Source organism: Paramormyrops kingsleyae, chromosome 11 (assembly GCF_048594095.1).
Source record: "Paramormyrops kingsleyae isolate MSU_618 chromosome 11, PKINGS_0.4, whole genome shotgun sequence".
NCBI lineage: Eukaryota > Metazoa > Chordata > Actinopteri > Osteoglossiformes > Mormyridae > Paramormyrops > Paramormyrops kingsleyae.
This window is the reverse complement of record NC_132807.1, coordinates 27782284-27800808: the sequence shown is the minus strand read 5'-3', so window position 1 is coordinate 27800808 and position 18525 is coordinate 27782284. Positions and strand designations below refer to the sequence as shown.

The window sequence follows — 18525 nt, the reverse complement described above, 5'->3', positions numbered from 1 at the left end:
ATACTCACTATTGTCACTAGATGTCAGCATTTGCTATGAACAATTTCACCAGCTGAGTTTCTCTAAATAAAGTTTCAAAAAGTTTATTAGAGATACTCCCCGCCTAGGACAGAATAAAATAGTAGAAGCTAAAGATTTCTCCAAATGACAATAACGTGAAGACGTGAAATCACACAACGAAATGTCTATATTAGTGAAAATGCATGCATTCAAAGAAAAGATACTGTTTCTTAGGATACTGCAGAAATAATCACTGTTCTGGAAAAGTGTTTGAATGTTGCTCATGCAGCCTGAATGACGTTGAATTTCATAAACGTGGTTTGATTTTTGTTTTTTATTTCTTTTTTTTTTTCAAACAATGTATATTGCCAAAGTGCAACAGAGCAAGACCTAGTTATTTTCAAATACACAAAAAACAACCAAACAATAATGAAACAATACAAAGATTATTCAACAATACTTTCATGATATGTTCCCACCATGCAGCACACTACACACAACCATCAGGCAACCAGTGCCGTGACACCGTCTGTATTGTTAGTGAAACGCGAGAGACAGATACAAAAGAGCTGTTTCGACAGTTATATGGTCCAAACTTTTCTTCTGGACAGATTTATAAAAAAAAGTACAGGAGTACTGGGATGAAATCCATCCCAGTGAATCTGACAGATAAAGGACTATTTTACAGCATAACCCGGCCAAGGAAGTTGGGGCCCTGTGCAGTCAGGGTTTACCATCCTGCCCAGTAAGGAACAACCACAACAGAAAGAGTAGTGATACTACAGAGTACAGAATTTCTTCTTTTTATTATTTTTTTATCAGTTTTTAAAATCAGTTTTAGCCTAGACCTTCTGTACACCTGAAGTTTATCTTTTTTTAAGATTACAGATAAAAATTTGTTATTAAACAAGGGACAGTTTTTCCGTTTATACGTCGTGCTCCACAGGCCAGAGTTGAGTTTAAGGTCTAAACCGGGCCCTTGGATAAGCGAGGCTCAGACGATGCTCGACTGTGGCGAGATTAGTCCAGTATGTGGGTGCAAGTGTTGCTGGTGTTCTGCTTCAGCCGTTTGTGGTGACCTCAGATATGCTGGGGAGGGGCCGGGCCCCCTGGGAGGGCCACAAGGGGGCAGAGGGGCCAGAGCCAGGGCCCATGCTGTTGCTCAGCAACCGAGCCAGTCTGCTTTTATGTCCCCAACCTTAACGATCTTCAGGGTGGAGTCGTCCAGCCTCAGATAGTAGGAGTCTTTGAAGAAGTAACTGTACCCTAGAAAAATGAAAAAGCAGAAGGTGAGAATCTTAGCAGCATCAGTACAGGAAGTACAGGAAAAACACCCCTAAAATGTAAAAATGACCCTTCTGCTCTGCTGAAATAGAGAAGAGAGAGGATCCTACCATTTTGACCTGGGAGGGGTATAACTCCCCAAATGAACCCCCCTGGCTCAAAAACACAGTGGTACTGTCCCTGCCAAACTAGCTGCAGACTGCCTAATTAACGCCTAGGCCCAGGGGTGTTTGTGGGGAGGCACTGGAGGGGGCTCAGCATTAAATGCTGTTTTCCATCACTGCATGCTGCGTATGCACATACTGTACAGTAGGTGGGCGTGGCTAGAGTGTGGGCCACATCAGCAGGCCTCCCATTGGCAAGTGGCTGACAGGACTACGCCCATTTACAGCCAGGGGCCCCTGGTAATAGGTGAATCAGCCCAGAGTGCACAAAGGCCGTACTCTGTTCTTTTGTTTAATCCCAATAGTTTAAAGAGGATGCCCCAGTTTCCATAGCCTGTTCACTCATAAACAAGATGCAGCATATTGCATTCTTGATCCAGAAACCTCTGCAAGACTCTTTTTACAGTGACAGCACTTCTCTTTTTTGTGGCCCAGTTTAGCTCAGCCATGGCCGCCGTAGGCCATTGTTGTTGTTGGCGATGAGGGCCCAGACCTGGCTGGCTGCCTGGCCGCAAAAAATGCATGTCCGCAAAAGGCCTTGGGGCAGACAGTCGCAGTCTTGCATCAGGGGCTCCTGCTAAGTGTCTCGTCTTACCATTTCCATTCAGGCTGAAAGCGGCATCCAAGTTGTCCGGGATGCCGTTCCAGGCGTCCGCGATAAGCTTGGGGAACCCAGGGTCCATCTTATTCTTCGCTTCGTTATACCTGGTTGCAGTTGGGAGGAGTTTCTCAGCATGTTTTCATTCAATGCTTTAAATCACCAATCAGCATCGCACAAAAGAGCAGAAGGGGAAGGTGTTCATTTTAGCTTGTACACTCCTGTTCAGGAGTCATATCTCAGGACTCGTAAAAAGAATCAGAATCTAGATTATGCATTATGCTTTCTGGGACGTCCATTCAGAATAGACAAAGAGTCACTCTAATGGCAAGGTTGTGATATTAATAATAAAATTCAGTCCTCAGAGAAATTTAGAGAAGAAATCACTAAGGTTCGTGGAGCCCTAGCGTTTGGGCTCCACGATGAAAGCTATACCTCCAGAACTTGTCGCCAGAAAATATGTAGGTCTTCTTGCTCTTCCCGAAGGAAAAGGCCGCGTCGACACGCTGCAGGGTGTCAGGCAAGCCCAGCGATGGCAGCCCCTTGGGGTACCCTGGCTCCAGGGTGCTGGCGGTGTAGATCCAAACTTTGTTCCCTGAAAACATGAGTCAACCAGAGGGGACATGTTGAGATGGACCATTCAAACACCATGGGGGATTCTGATCACTGAAGGACTCTAAGTGACTGAGGACTTTTATTTATTATTATTGATTACTTGTCCACCCATGCTTTTGTCAACAATATGAACGTAAAAGGAAAAAAAAACCAAAAACATACATAATCGCCCTCACTGCCACTGTCATGACAACGTGTATTGGAGCATGGAGTTAAGGGAGTAATTTATCTAGAAAGATCCATTATGTCACTGGGTTTATGAGGCTCATAAATGGAGGAGAAACTTGAACTTCAATTGAGGATAATCCTAATAATTTATTACCAGACATTAATAATTTTTAAGAGCAAATATGTGCTGAGGAATTAACTTTTTGTTTTACTTTTGGCTGTGTTGTGGTTTGGCTAAATGGGTGTGATGACCATCAAAAGAAACTGAAATAATATGAAGTTAAATCTTCCCATCATTAGTACAAGAGTTTTTTATGAATTTATCTGACATCTGTCCGTTCTTTTTCCATCACAGCTGTGTGGTGGTGAGTATCCCAGGAATCACAGGGCATGAGGCAGGAACAGAAGGGCCAGTTCTTAACACAAAGAGCAATTCATAGACACTAATTCACCTCAACCACTGTGAGCGGAAGCTGCACGTTCACAGACATAAACCCACGCAAACACAGGGTCAACATGAAATTCCCACAGAAAAACTACTCTGGTGCAGCAATTGTACCCACAACCCAGGAGTCACGAGGGCAGAAGGTGCCACCCACCACATGGTGACAAAGCAGAGCCCTCGCCGAGAGACCTCTTGATTGGTCCAGGGCATAACATTTAATCCAGCATGGTCAGGTGACCAGATACAATGGGCGGCGTACCTGAGAAAAACACAGACTTTTCCTCCAGCGGGTTCTCGTATGCGGCGTCAATCTTGTCCGGCAGCTCGCCCCAGAAGGTGGCTGTCAGCATCGGACCGCTGGGCTTGGCCTTGGAGTTGGACGACCGGAATATGAATCTGCAGGGACAGAGTAAAGAAGAAAGAAAGAGAGAGAGAGAGAGAGAGAGAGAGAGAGAGGAATTACAGGGAAATGTCAGTGGGGGCCCACAATGGCCTGATTCATCGGAACATCTGTTCCTTGTTATGGCCGCGGCTGGGATGCCAGAGGCCCGTGCCAGAGCCTGCCCGAAATTCGGTTAGGAAACAATACAGACGTCCTGTTCTTCCCTGTGACCTATTTTACGGAGCCAGAATACTTCTGAGATAAAACTGAGCATAAAACCACGTGAACATCTAATTAATAAAGAGAAGTGCAACGCTAACATGTGAATATTAAGAAGTTGCTGCTTCAGAGTGAAACTAGTTACAGAAATATCAAAACCTTGTGAAGTTTTCACTGGACCTGGTCTTGAAGCTGTCGGAGTACAATGTACTATTTCCATTTATAAGCAAAGGGAGTCACACTTTGGAATGGATGTCTAGGGTGTTAGAAAGCTGCAAGCGGCCTAATGAACAGTTGAGTGTGAGCTTCATGTGTGATTCTTGAGGAGAAATTGGGAACTAATCACTTATTTTTGGAATGAATTCTAATTCTCGTTCCAGAGAGATGCTCTCTCCTTGGGAGGATGCTGTGGATCCTAACCCCCGTCTCCTGGTGTACCATGCCAGCTCAGAGCACATTCACGATTACCTAGGAGACCGGATAACCAATCATCCCCCAGGGGAAAGTCGGCTGGTGGGGGGCTGAGCTTGAACCGACTGCCCCCAACCATCTCAAAACTTGAGAGGGTGAAACGTGACGGACACAAGAAAGGTGCATGACGGCATTTGCTAAACGGCCACCAGCCATAACACACAGCAAGGAAACGCCGTGTGCAGAGACACAACAAGCTGCTAGCACTGAGGAGTGAAAAACTGACTGTCAGGGATGGAAAGAACACAATGAATTCGGCCTCCTTTAGTTAACCCCAGCCACACCGGGCAGGTCTTCACCTTTACAAAGTCATTCTGCAGAGTGGCCAGCGAAGGTTCCTCCTAGACTCAATTAAGTATAGGGTGAGCCAGCTACTGCCACTTCACTCTCTTTCCTCACATCTACATATCGACTCATGCCTCCGTCTCACTCTCTCTCCAGGGAACCTGGTGCCCAATCCCTAAACCATCTGCTTTAGCCCGCTGTAAATAACTGAATGCTAAAGTCATCCGAAACTCAATATCGGAAAACAGTCGGCTGGGGAAAGAATTTCATACGGTGATGTTTTTATCAGCACTCTTCCTGAGGCGTCTTCCCACTTTTCCAAGCAAAAGAACTGCAATGCTACAGTCCCACCAGTTTATGAACGTGGCAGTGTGCCACTACTGTTATGCTGCTGTCCATTCGGAATATGGAGCCATAAAAGGGCTGCTTTGTGAAGTTCCACAGAAATACCTTAAAAACTGAGACGTGACAGGATGAGTCCTGAAGCCTAAATCGACACGTTCCTCCATCTGGTAAAACCAAAAGATTAAGTGGGAGATCATACTGGCTGGGCTATCAGGTTCATAAGTGGTCAAAGAGGCTTTCTACCCTCAAAACATACACTAATATAAGACAATAAGCTATATACATAAGGGTTGCAAAGGGGCAGAAAATTTCCAGAAACTTTCCATTCCATGGGAAGTTAAGATGGGGAATTTTGAAAATATCCCAATTTGGAAACTCTCCATGGGAATTAACGGGAATAAATGGAAATTAATGGGAAGATTCACTGAATTTTTGCAACCCTAGAGAAAAGCATCTTTCAATCAACCCAGCACTGATCAGTACCATTCATATTCTAATTTTATGAACATTGAAATTATTGATGAAACTACCAGGCAGCATTTTAACCTCTATACCGCAAATTAGCATATAAAGGTTAAAATGCACAATAATTTCTTGTCACATCGGTGCAAATGCACATAAAATACGTATGCATTCATGCTGTTACAACAATCGATTGCCACACGTATTGCTTTTAAAGGTGAATGTGTACTTGCGTACCAGTTATGTCAATCCCTGTATATAACAGGCCACAAAGTCCCACATTCGTAATCCGAAGCCACGGGTGGAGAACAGAGCGCACTGGCACACTCAGCTTGCTCTGAATGAAAATAAATCTTATTTCAACAAGTAGAAGCTAAGCCTGGACTCACAGGCCTCTAGGCCAGACCCAGGGAGTGTTCGTTTTATTACTGTCAGAGGGGGAGTCATTCGCCTTGGAAGCCAAACCAAAAAGCCCCTAAATGCTAACAGCATTTTAGCATGTGATTCTCGTGCTTCTGCACGAGCGAGCGCCTGTGAGGAGCAGCTGCCTTTTTACGTAACACCTCTTCCCAGAACGTGAGAAAAGCGAAGCAGGTCCACCTGGCGAGTCCAGAGCCCTCCTACGCACATCATACTGCAGGAGATAAGGAGCCAAGTAGAGTCAGCACTTCTCGTTTTTGGTTGGTGTTTATTAAGAACGCAGCCCTTTGTCATTACCTAACGGAATAGTGCACAGCCACACCAAAATAACAGCCGAAATGCGCTCATCGAAAGGTCAAAGCAGCCGGTCACAGCAGAAGTGGCTTCTGGCTTCTATAAAACCTTACGAGCAAAGGGCCAGATGTCTGAGATATCGGGGGAAACAGCATGAAGCCGCCAAATAAAACACAAAATAAGGCGGATAAGAATAAGGCTCAGCGGCAGGAACAGTTTGATCTCCTGGGTCACGCGACTTCACTGATGCAGATGTTTGTGTTGGGTTCTGAAATGGCAGAGTGTTCCCTGTTCCACCAAAGCAAACCTTAAGCCAGTAACCACTGATAAAGTGAATATCTGCCTGTAGTATTTTAAATTCTCTTAGCCTGAGGTACGACGGTTTGTATTTCAGGTCTCAAGCACATTTGTCTTCCACGGCAGTTGAAATCTACATAACATGTGAGCGAAATAAATCCACGTTACTTAATTAGAAGTGTATTCATGAAAGTCTCTGCATCAGTATCCAAACGATGTCTTTCATTAAAGGTAAAAGGAAACCATTAGTTTTACCTGTCCTTAAAGAAGAACGTCTCTCCTCTGATCTGAGCCACTGCGTCAAACACAATGTCCTCGTCACAAAGATTCATGGGAGTGACAGGGCCCTGGGTGGGGGGCAGGGGTTTGCCGGTGGGTGCTCCTGAGAAGGGGAGAGGATCACGTTGTCATTGGGGAAACGCTAAGCTCTTGCAGTCCCTGCTGAGTCACCCTGTCCTACCATATAGCTCCTGGATGCCCCGGATGTCGTCGTTGGACAGTCTGAAGTTCTTCATGTAGGTGTAGATGGGAGCCATCAAGGCTCCGGGGTCCTGGGAGTGCTCCAAGCCGAGGGCGTGGCCAAACTCATGGGCCGCCACCAGGAAGAGGCTGTACCCTGGGGGAAGGACACACACGCACATTCTATGAGCAATTGTCTGCACATTGTTAAAAACACTATCGGTTAGTCCAAGTAATCAATCATGCAGCAGTTCTGCAAAATGTGTCCTCCTACACTTTCTTGCAGTAGTTTGATCATTATTACTTCAGCTATGCACCTGAGATAAGCCTGAACAGGAGGAGGAACAGCAATATGTCAAATCCCAGGTGGAACTCCCTTGGGCTAGATCTCAGGTCTGAACACCTTCGGCAGGGGCTTCATACCCTGATCAGGGCAGAAGCCCCATTTGCGGTCGTCGTCGTAACTCTTGGAAGTCGCGCACCACATCTTCCCGTCGTTACGGCCAGAGGTGGTGCACGCATCATAGTTGTTGCCCAAGAAGGTGAAGGGGAAGACACAGGGGGCACCTTCTGCATTTCCCCCCATCGTCGACAAGGCTGAGAAAAGAAAAGAACATGGCAGGTCAGTGGCTGGCTGGCTGGCTGGCATTCCACAGGGATGTTATTTGCTCATTCAGAGACGTGTCATCAAAATGCTCTGAATGCATTACTTAGGCCAGGTCGCTCTGTCCACTGATCTGAGCCTTAATGTGAGGAAACAGCGCAGTGGGATCAGCTATGTTTATTTCTGGGGTCGTGAGCCTCTCTGGGCTGTCTGGATGCCACACTGCAGTTACTTCCTGCGATAAAAAAACCTGATCCAAAGGGGGTCTTTCTGCTCTCTTTCGTTGTTTTGTTTCTGCATGTATTAAAACACCGGAAGGGTCTCTGTCCCACAGTGGAGGTTCCCCCCCCCGAGAAAGAAAAAGACCGACAAGATAAACTGCCGGGGGTCTTTGGTAGGGATAGGGGTAATAGTGCAGTTACAATAAAAATGCTGCATCGGAGATCTAAGGGGTGTAAGAGGAACGGAGTAGGGGTGGGTACCGGGATCAAAATGAGTGCAAGCAGTGAGAACAACTGAGTTTTGTGTCTTTACAGCTGACTCGCTTGCTTTGCAGTGAGTCTCTGAGCACTGCATCAAATTCCTTCAGAACGAGGCACAAAGCAAACACAGCTTTCAAAGGAAGGAATTTCCCTCCCTTGTCGCAACTTTTCTATTTGAAGTGGAGGTACAGTTTTCCGGCCCAAAGGTGGGCTGGATCTCAAGTGATGGGGGTGAGGGGGGCGGGGCCAGATTATCCTCCTGAAAAATTTGCATGTCTCCACCCTACGAGATGGCACATCCAACCAATGAAAAACCTGATGTCAGCTGTGGTCCCTCCCCCTCTATCTCCACCCCACCCCCATGCTCCAAACTGCATGAAACAATGGAAAATAACCCAGTCAAACCTTTACAGCCTCCCAGCATAAAGTCTTTACAAACAGAACATTCTTTCAGAAAAAGCCACAGAGGACTCTAACAGCATAGTGGTTTATGCACATTTGCTGCTGCAGAGGTCACACATGTGGGCTTTAACTGATTCATATACCCGTAGCTGTTGTCTAAGGCTTAGGTTTACAATTTGTTCTTTTTATTGACTTTACCGTACAGAAAATACTGCAAATAGTGGCGTCCCATTCTCTAAGCACCATCTACTGCCTCCCACCCACAAATGTGTAATGATGTCAGTTCCAATGATGTCATTGGAAGGTGCCCATGGTTATTATGCACAGGACAGTCTCAGGGTCTGGTTAGTGGGCCACGCAAACACACCGGTCTCAGGGCAGAAGCCGTAGCTCTTGTCGCGGTCGTAGTCCTCGGTGGTGCCGCACCAGCGGTACCCGTCCCCACGACCCTCGGTGGTGCAGCTGTGGTACTTCTCCCCCTGGAAGGTGAAGGGGAACTTGCAGGGGGCCCCGTCGCCGTTGCCGCCCAGGGTGAAGAGCACTGTAAACACAGCGTGACAGAGTGACCCACACTGGCAACGGCAGTGAAGCTAATGTTAGCGGTTGTAGCAGTCAAGCTAACATTAGCGGTTAAAGCGCCATGATTGCTAACCGTAACGTGACTGTGCTCCAGGTGCTGTGTGCTGCTAAAGCCTTGCACAAGACTCTACAAATAGTATAGTTTATATAACAGCAATCATAAGCAATGAGTAACGTGATATACACTCTGTGGCCAGTTTGTTACGTACACCTATATGCTAACGCGAGCAGCCTGCTCCTGTAAACAGTGAATCGCGTGGTTTCAACTGAGCACATCCAGCTACACAGACTGGGTCAAGATGGTCGGTTACTGTTTTCCTAAGTATCAGAATGGCTAAGGTGCCTCATCGAAGTGATTTTAAGGCGGCTGACGCTGGACCATCCTGGGGTTTTCACACCCGACAGTGTACAGCGGCGTTCAGAAAGACATCTGCAAAAACACGACTCTTCTCAACCCTTCAAGTAGCTCTACGGGCAAAAGTGGGTCCTGCCTGGCACTGTCAAGCTGTTCCCAAGAAGGTGGCATTCAATACCCTCTGATAACAATCTCATTTTAATGGAACCGAGGATAACTGTGAATGCGACAAATGAAACTTGAAACACATACATATACTAAAGCATGTTGCAAGCAATTGTAAACACTTGATTATTATACCAGTGAAATATCCAGCTACATACAATCTAAGTGATGGTTTAGATATTATTACTGGTCTAGATATGCCATAATCAGGATTGTGGTGACCACACTGATGGTGGTGGCCTAAAAGTGACCTTCTGTAGCTGCTAAAGCAAGGTAGATAGGAACCAAAGAAAAATATTAAGGCAGGGTGCTTGGTTCATGTCGTGCCTAATAGGGTTTCTGTCTGATAGCAAGCCCAGCCAGAAGCTCCTCTTCCTGCTTTGCCTGTCTCTCCTCATGGCCTCACTTGAGCGGAGGCCAGGGGCCTGAAAGGGGCTTAATTAGTCACCAGCCGTGGAACGCCCTGTGACGAAGCTCAGCAGCGCCCCCTGTGGCCGGCCTGTCTCAGCAGTTAGCTACCCGCTCCTTTGTTTCTGCCATCTTCTTCAACTTTGTTCCACTTGGGAATGAAATTCTTAAAGTGATGCAACCCATTTAACCACGAGCTAAAAAACCGACTGATAATCACGTAGAGCTAAAAAAAACACGATTGTTTACAAGGAAATTTCTAGGGAGGGCTTTTCGCAGCTGTTCCTGCAGAGGTGATAAGATGTTGTTTGTCTGTCTTCGGCGTCGGACCTCACAAGCTGTGGTGAGGGTGATTCACGCTTTCCGTAATTCCCCGGCACTTTTCACGTTTACGTAAAGCAGCTGGACTTTGTTTTCCCGTTCACCACTACTTTTAATCGCTATTACGAAAACCAGCAGTGAGGAGGGAGCTGTAAAGCAGTGACCACATGGAGATAAAGAGGTGCAATCAGCAAACGTTCACCTCCCACAAGCAGCAAAAACACTACAAATGCTACCGTTAACTGAATAGTTTAACAATACTGGAAAACCCCAAATCCCATCCATAACATTACAATAGAGAAGACACTGCGTTTCATAGATTCTGATACTACTGTTATGATATATGTACAAAAAACAACATAAATGCTAAAGCTACTCAAGAGATACTTTTAATAACATATAGATATGCACTCACATTAACATAAAAATATTTTAATTATTTTACAGAAAATTCCTGTTTCTCTTTACCTTAAACTAATGGGTTTTAATAGACAGGTTTCTTGATTCCTATATTTGCAGAACACTGTCATGGACACATATATTAGTTAAATATATACACTTTAGCTGAAGTGTTAAATGATTATTTTAGCATATTTTAGCACCCAGAACTGCTTTTAGCTCCAGCTGTGTTGCAGAAGCACACTAGGACTCAGTGTGTGTGGACCTCTGTCTGGTCCTTAATGAAGTGTTACTAAGGGGAGCACAGGTTCTGCTGATGCTCACGTGACACGTGATGCCCGGTGGCATTTTTACACCACTGCGTCGTCTCCAGCTGATGATCATACTCTGCCCACACGGACTGGCTTGGCGGGGCCCGTCTGCCTATGCTGAGACATGCGATAATTGCCTTACAATCTGCTGACAGTGGAACACATTGAAAACGGCTTGGAAAAGGGGATCCAGCCCCTCGCCAGAAGGGAGATGATAGCTCACCTCTTCTGCCAACCGGGGTTTAACCCTTTCTGTGCGAGTATGCACATCACATCCTCCATCACTAAGCTCACTCTGTGCATCTTCAGACTTTCACTAACCTTATTCACTAATTTTGCTTAAAATGAACACGGCACACAACCAAAAACACTTCAGGTTTATTCCTCAAGGGAGAACGGCTGCTGAGCCCCTGATCCATGCAGCGTGATCATAGATTTCTGAAGTAAAATGTAAATCTGTTTAGACAAAGGCTTCAGAGTCAATGAAGGGTCTGTGATAAGCCTGGAAGCTATCCCAGGATGAACCGGGTACGAGGGACGATGCAGCCTGCATGAGATGCCCTTCGCCGGGCACACATTCATAAACACAACATGTCATTTAAAGACACCAGTTCACCTAACCCACCTGTTGCGAGACTATGGGAAACCAGACGCACCCAGGAGAAACTCAACAAGAACGTCGCACACAGACACGGAACGGTGATTAAGTCCTCATACCCAAAAGTCTGAGTTGATAGTGCTACTAAACTGAGCCACTGCTGCGTTCTGAGCTAGTGAACAGAAAATAAGCACTTGTGAAAACATTGCACGGCTTTAGTGATACGTCAGCTGGAGGGAGAGTACAGTACTGTATGTAGCTGCCTTTGTTATTTCTGTATTATTATTATTTTGTGCTGTACTATAATGTTTCCGACTTACCTACAAATTTAACTTAAAGACAGACTTAGGGAACGGAAATGCTGGGGGCTGCCTGTAACCCTAATGTTGTACACGGTGGGTGTCTCAGTGTAGGTCCTTAATCGCCCCCCCCGCTGCTTCAGAGAACAGCTGATGCTTCTCTTCTTTTCTCTCCAAACTGGACCACAGAACATCCCACACAGAGCCCAGACACATTCTTGGTTTTACGTCAGATAACAAACTTAAGTTCCGAATCGCTATTTTGGCATCGTCATCGTGCTGTAATATATTTTTTTTCCAGCTGTGCTGATATTTCCCCAAGCGTGGAATTTAAGTCTTAAATTTCTGTGAATTGCAAAAATATTGCTACTTAGAAGGAAACCTCTTTTGAGTTGGTTTACATCAGGATGGGGCTGAGCTTTAATTATCTTGAAGATTTATACTTTAAGAGCAGTTTAGGTATGATCAGCATTCCTGACCAGACTGTCTGGGAAATCTGGAACATTCTGTCAGAGTGCCTCAGGTGACCATACTCATCCACAGTAACTGCAGGATACTAATGTTGAAATTAGTTTTTTTTCTCAGCTGTTGTTGTTTTTTTAATATAGTGACCTCTTTTGGAAGCCGGCAGACTCACGTTCATGTGGACAGAAGCCGTACTTCCCATCTTTCTCGAAGTCGTAGGTTGTGGAGCACCAGAGGAATCCGTCGTCACGCCCCTGTGAGGTACAGCTTGTGTACTCCTTACCCATGAAGAGGAACGGGAACTTACACAACTCGCCCTCTGCGTTCCCGAACTTAACCTTCACCACTAGGAAAGGAGGGCGAGACAGGGGGACAGAGAGAAATGGATCCAGAGAGGATGAAAAACAGAGAAAGACAGTGCTTACATTAAAGATCTGCCTCTTTCCTATTCCATAGTAAATTATCTGCTAAATTAAAAAGCAACCACATGCAGCCCAGGTCATATCCCTGCGTGGATGAACGTCCTCATTCCAGGTAAGGTTATCAACAACCACTTATTCCTTATCCATATTAGACAGGGGTATGATTCAAGTTATTGTATTGCATGTCACTGGAGGCAGGGTGAGGCTCAGTGGGCTAAGCCTCTATGCCTGTGATCAGAAGGTCGTCGGTTCAAGCCCGACACATGTGCAGGCCCTTGAGTAAAGGCCCTTAACTCCCAGCTCTCTGGGCACTGCTATGGTTGGCTGCCCTTCAAGGCCACCTACAGAGAGCAAGTTGATGAAGATGTAAAGAGAATTTCCCCACGGGGATCAATGAGGTGTCGATTATTATTAAAAGCTTCCATTCATATCAGAAAACGATTTTGTACTCACCCTGTCCCTCTCCAAGCGTCCACTGCTCATCATCGTCGAAATGGGAGTCACCTCCAATACCCTGGCCTGGAGCAAAGGCGTGTGCCAGGAGCCCATCCTTCCCATCGAAGGGGTACCCATCGCCGTGCTCTGAGACATGGCAGTGCCACAGTCAGCTCTGCTGCAAACACGTGAGGTCCGAAACCCCCCCAGATGGCGTTATCCTGAACCATCCCCGGCTGCCTGTCCATCCTGACCTCGAAATCTAACCTCTGAAACTGGTGACAACAGCACTGATAGAACTGGCTGTTTTTTGGAGGGAAAAAAAATACAGATCCCACAACCATGCCCTGAATACGCTTTTTGAAGATGACCGCGTATACAAATATACACAAATTATATTCTAGAAACCCACAACCGTGACCAGGATTAGCAGCTGAAAGATGGATGGATGGATGGATGGATATATTCTAGATCAGTGATTTTCAACCACTGTCTCGCAGCACACTGTAAGGTGCACCGTGGGAAATTATCCAATTTCACTTAATTGGTCTAAAAAACTTTTTTGAAAATGAATTATTATTTGCAAATAATATGCCATGTCTGTGCTGTAATAGAATACTAAACAAACAAAGCTATTTCAACATTACTCCCATTTTCCAGGACATATCTGTGTGAGCTGAGCTTTTCAATCCTGACTCATATAGAAACTAAAAACAGAGAGACTGAGAGCTGTTGAGGTAGAGCTTCGTCTGTATCTGTCTTCAGTTCCTGCCAGGATATCAGCTTTGTGTTCATCCAATCAGGCTCAGGTTTCACACTGAGTGAGTATAAATAAATTGAGAGACTATTTTCTCATTACTAGGCTACAGAGTGTCATTTTGTAACATTTTTGGTTGGTATTGTGTCGTGGGATTTTTTCAATAGAAAAAATGCCCCGTGGCTCAAAAAAGGTTGAAATACACTGTTCTAGATAGTATCCCATATCTTAATACCCCATTTTCATATATGCTTCTTCCAGTCCTTATTACGAACCTGCTAATCGCATTATAATTATGTGGCACCACGTGAAGCAGTAACTGCAGATGGGGATGTCCTACCATTGCGTCCAAAATTGATCATGATGTCGGCCTCTCCGTCCATGAGGCGGGTGAACGTAAGGGGTGTGAAGTCACTCCAGACTTTGAAGGCCCGGAAGAATGCATCATCGATGATCTCCTCGTCCAGATCGGGGGTGTGCCCTAGTATCCTGTCGGGGAGAACAGCCCACGGTTCAGCAGGCAGGACGTTGGGAAACACGGAAAGCTGCCTTTTCAGTCAGAAACCTTAAGTGCTGTACGTCTAACATTCATGTCAAGATCAACATACAAATTAGGCACTTTACTCTGGTACAACAGAGCCGACCTCCTCAGTGCTGATCACAGCTGATATTTACCTTTGTGTTTTAGGGTTACTTTCCTGCATTCAGCATTTTCTGTAAAGCTCTACATTACCCACACCTTCATAATGCATTCATATAACATTCATAAGCCTCCCACAAGCATATCTTAACATCGTAACATACTTTAACAGTTGGAATACAAATTCATAATTATTATAAACATTATATAATAATAACAAACATTATAATCACATAATATTTATTATTAATGTACATTAAAACTATTAAGGAATACTTACATGCTGCTTCTGAATGTTCTATGAATGCATTATGAAGGTGCACTGAATGTTTAATGAACACATCACAAAGGCATTATGAAGGTGCAGTTAATGTAAAGCGTCACCAAATTTCCTGCACTTCGCGGACAACTTACTCTACAAAAAGAGCAAGTTGAGGGAGGCGTAAAGACAATTTCCCCACGGGGATCAATAAAGTATCGATTATTATTATTATTATTATTATTATTATTATTATTAAACCTTTGCAAACATTTCGATTATATGTAAATGCACAATCATGCACTTATGACCTGTATACAGTGATATAAACAGTATGTTTCTGGGATCTCAACTATGTTAGCTCATTTTCAGGTTTTTGGGCTTGTCTGTTTTTAAGCTCTGCCTTTGCCACCTACCACATACTTCTCCAGACCGCTCTTTACTCTGCATGGCTCTATTCGCTAACTGACTGCGCGTGGCAAACCATCAGAACTCGCTGGATGCCTCCCAGTCTACAGAGGACGAGCCTTTTGATCCCACAAGACTGAAAGAAGCGGCGATACAGGCAAAGAACAGACGGCCTGGACCCAGAAGGAGCCATTTTCGTCTTTAAGAGAAGAGCAGATTAGCAAACGAGGAGACTGCGAAGCACATTCCACTTGGAAAGGGATGAAGTGTGGGCGCCAAGCAGCAGAGGGAGGTCTTGCTGGGCCGTGGACCAGTCTGGGAAACTGCTCAGGAAATGGTTTCTGTGGGAATGCTGTGGGAATGAATGCGTCCCACCCTGCCCTCACCAGCCCTCTGATTCCTCTCTCTCATGTACTTCTAACTACAATGTGTGTGGATCAATGGGCCTGGCAAGGTGAGTTCTGCGGAGCAAAGCCTCACATCCTGAAAGTTTAAAATCATTAGCACCCATCGCAGTGCTTTTGCACAAAACCCGCCACAACCACCAAGACCGCTCTGCCCTACACTCAACACCAGTGGCGAAACAATCGTACACAGTGGCCTGAGACAAAAACGGATCCCCTTCCAAATTCACGCCTATGGCCTGCCTGCGCCAGTTGCTAATGATGAAATTTAAGTATCCTCCAAATATCATACCCATCATGCACTGCAGTAATTAGCAAATTCCACAAACACACTTCAACACCATAGTTTAACTACAAAACAATACAAACTATTACATTTCAAAATTGTTTTAAGTATTGTACCACATATTTTTCGTGTTATGAGTTCTACCATAATGAGACTGTATACATAAAAATGAAAAATATAAAATTAGCATATCACAAGACCATATAATTTGCAAAACATTAGTGCTTGCATTCTCATGAATGTTCCGCCTTCCCGTCCACCCCTGCTCAACACAATTTGCTAAGTACAAGTAGCATTTTCATGGACAAATGTGTCAGAGATATCAATCACTTGTTGCAAAAGCCTTACAAAAGCCTTCAAGTAACACCAGATGACTTTACGTCAAAACTCGATTGGCAGCTCTCAGCATCTACCTGTAGGTTAGTTCGTTATTTCCCCACTTGGGCTTTGAGGGAAAAAAATTGTAATTGGCCACGTCGGGTACCCCACAGCGGGGTTTCTTCATGATCTCCAGAGTTTTCTTATCAATCTCTCCAGTTTCTGGCAGGGAGAAGAATTTCTGCATTTGCTTCAGCGTGTCTTTGAGCACCATAAGGTTGCACCTGTCTTGTGGACATCCATAGAACTTGTTGAGATAATGCTTTAAAGAGAAACAAACAAATCTTAGAGCTGCGTACATTCCGTGCTGCGTTCCGACGTCACAAACAGCACTTCATAAACTCCAACTAGTTTAGCCGCTACCATCCTTCGGAAACCAGAATTCCAGATCTAGGCCTATATTATTTAAAAAACTATATTCTACCCTGTCGTCGTATCTGTAAGTTCATGAAAATGTCAAAGTATACAGTATTTCATATGCAAGTAACAAACCGATTCTTCATTTCTGTAAAATGTTATCTTTACAGTATCCGACTTCAATATCTGATGTAACATTCTCTACAGCGCTACTAGTTTTTTTTTTATCAATACACTATAAATCCACGGGTTTTCAACGACAGATTATAAACTTTCTGCAATTAAACGCAGAAACTTCATAGTAAAACTTTATATAGTAAAAATACGTACCAGCGCAACTTCTTTGTCTGACTTTGGGACGGTGTCATCCCCGGGAAACTTTATTATCGGCGACGGTGCAGCTGAGCTTAGATGTAGAACAATAAACTGCAGGAAAAAGGCCTTCAAGAGAAAGTGCCTGGAAACGAAGGAGACTAAGGTCTCCATCCTGGGATGCGATGAGAGTAGCAGAGGCGATCGCTGCGTCTAGCTCCGTCGCAGTGCTCAGCCAGCCGTGTCTCTGCTCCCCTCGCCTTGGCTGATCCTTATCCGCACATGCCGCGTCTGCGATGGGAACCGTCTGCTAGCTCTGCGCTTTTTCCGCTCCGCTTTGCACTGCGCAGTCTCAGCGCTCCGAGAAAATCTGCGGCAATGAAATAGGAGACGAGAGGCAGTGTTTACTCTGTTCTCTGCAGAGGGGGAAAAGCAGTCTTCTTCTTTTTTACTCTGCTATGTGGCAGCAATTGTCCGGTGAGTCTTTAAAAGAGGGGGAGCCTTTTAGAATTAGTTTAGATGTGGCTTTACCATTAAAACAGAAATAGGTAAACTTACTAATAGACAATTGGTAAATTATTTGGTGTTGGACAACTTAAATACTTTTTAAAAAAGACGCTTTTAGGTTTTCCCCAAAAAGGTAATTTTCTAATAAGGTTTTTTCATAAAGCGCAATTCTTTGAGCTCCTGGAATCGCACACAATATTTCTACACAAAACGATTTTATTGTGGATACAGGAACACGTAAATACCTTTATTATTTGGTTAATTCTGAATACCAATTTTATTGACATTTATTTACAAAATAAATTTTCTATAAGTTCCAGTTTGTTATAACAGATGAAAAACGGTCCCATTCAAATCTGATGCATATTTTACCTTAAAAAGTTGAAGCCAATAACTTTCATATTTAATCACCATGCCATCTTCCATCTTCCTCGTTCATTAAATGATGGGGGAATTCGAATTTTTACTTGGAAAATATAAGAAAAAAACAGCAATCATCGTTGACACTAACTACACATTGTCGTAATAAAATAACAAGCAACAACAACAACAACAATAATAACAATAACAACAACAATAACAATTATAATAATAATTATAATTATTAGGCCAATTGCATTTTGGAGGGCACGAGGGAACATGCATTCAGAACAACCCCTGGTAAGTATCTTTAAAAGTATAATAGCAGCCGTCTTTGGATCCCGTGAGGATTCCACAAAACTTTTTGAAATACTGAAGGATATGGAGAAAGGGCATATGAAGTGAAACATTGACATCTGGTGGCCAATTTGTGAAATTACAAGAACAAATATACGGACAAACGCCTTGGTCTTCATGTCCAGACATGAAACAAATGAGATAACAAATAATAAACGAATATACGATTTTCACTTTGTTATACTTTGTCTGTGATATGCTTACAGAATAAATATACCGTAAAAATAAACTAATAACATGACAATTAAATTAAATCACAATTTAAATGAAAAATTCTATCTTACTGACGAATATAAGAAATTATTTCACTAATGACGAATGCCTGCATATGTATAAATTATTATTAT

General features: G+C 44.2%; 1 protein-coding gene across 1 annotated transcript; it reads right to left on the bottom strand.

Annotated features, from left to right (window-relative positions):
* Positions 1–319: 319 nt before the first annotated feature.
* Positions 320–17388, bottom strand: LOC111832721 (72 kDa type IV collagenase). The gene is made up of 13 exons (XM_023790382.2): positions 16973–17388; positions 16321–16547; positions 14251–14399; positions 13172–13300; positions 12469–12642; positions 8764–8937; positions 7332–7505; positions 6910–7065; positions 6705–6831; positions 3534–3670; positions 2482–2641; positions 2044–2153; positions 320–1266 (listed from the first exon to the last, which is right to left on the bottom strand). Exons 1-13 carry the CDS (start codon positions 17126–17128, stop codon positions 1163–1165), a joined length of 1977 nt encoding a protein of 658 aa, XP_023646150.1. The 5' UTR covers positions 17129–17388; the 3' UTR covers positions 320–1162.
* Positions 17389–18525: the final 1137 nt, after the last annotated feature.

Bases quoted from the DNA above. Each gene is read 5' to 3' on its own strand.
- LOC111832721 (XM_023790382.2), bottom strand. From the start codon at position 17,128: ATGGAGACCTTAGTCTCCTTCGTTTCCAGGCACTTTCTCTTGAAGGCC. The intron at 12,643-13,171 runs GTGAGTACAAAA...CTCCTTTCCTAG, and splicing joins GACGCTTGGAGAGGGACAGG to TGGTGAAGGTTAAGTTCGGG. The intron at 3,671-6,704 runs GTAAAACTAATG...CTGTCCCTGCAG, and splicing joins ACGTTCTTCTTTAAGGACAG to ATTCATATTCCGGTCGTCCA.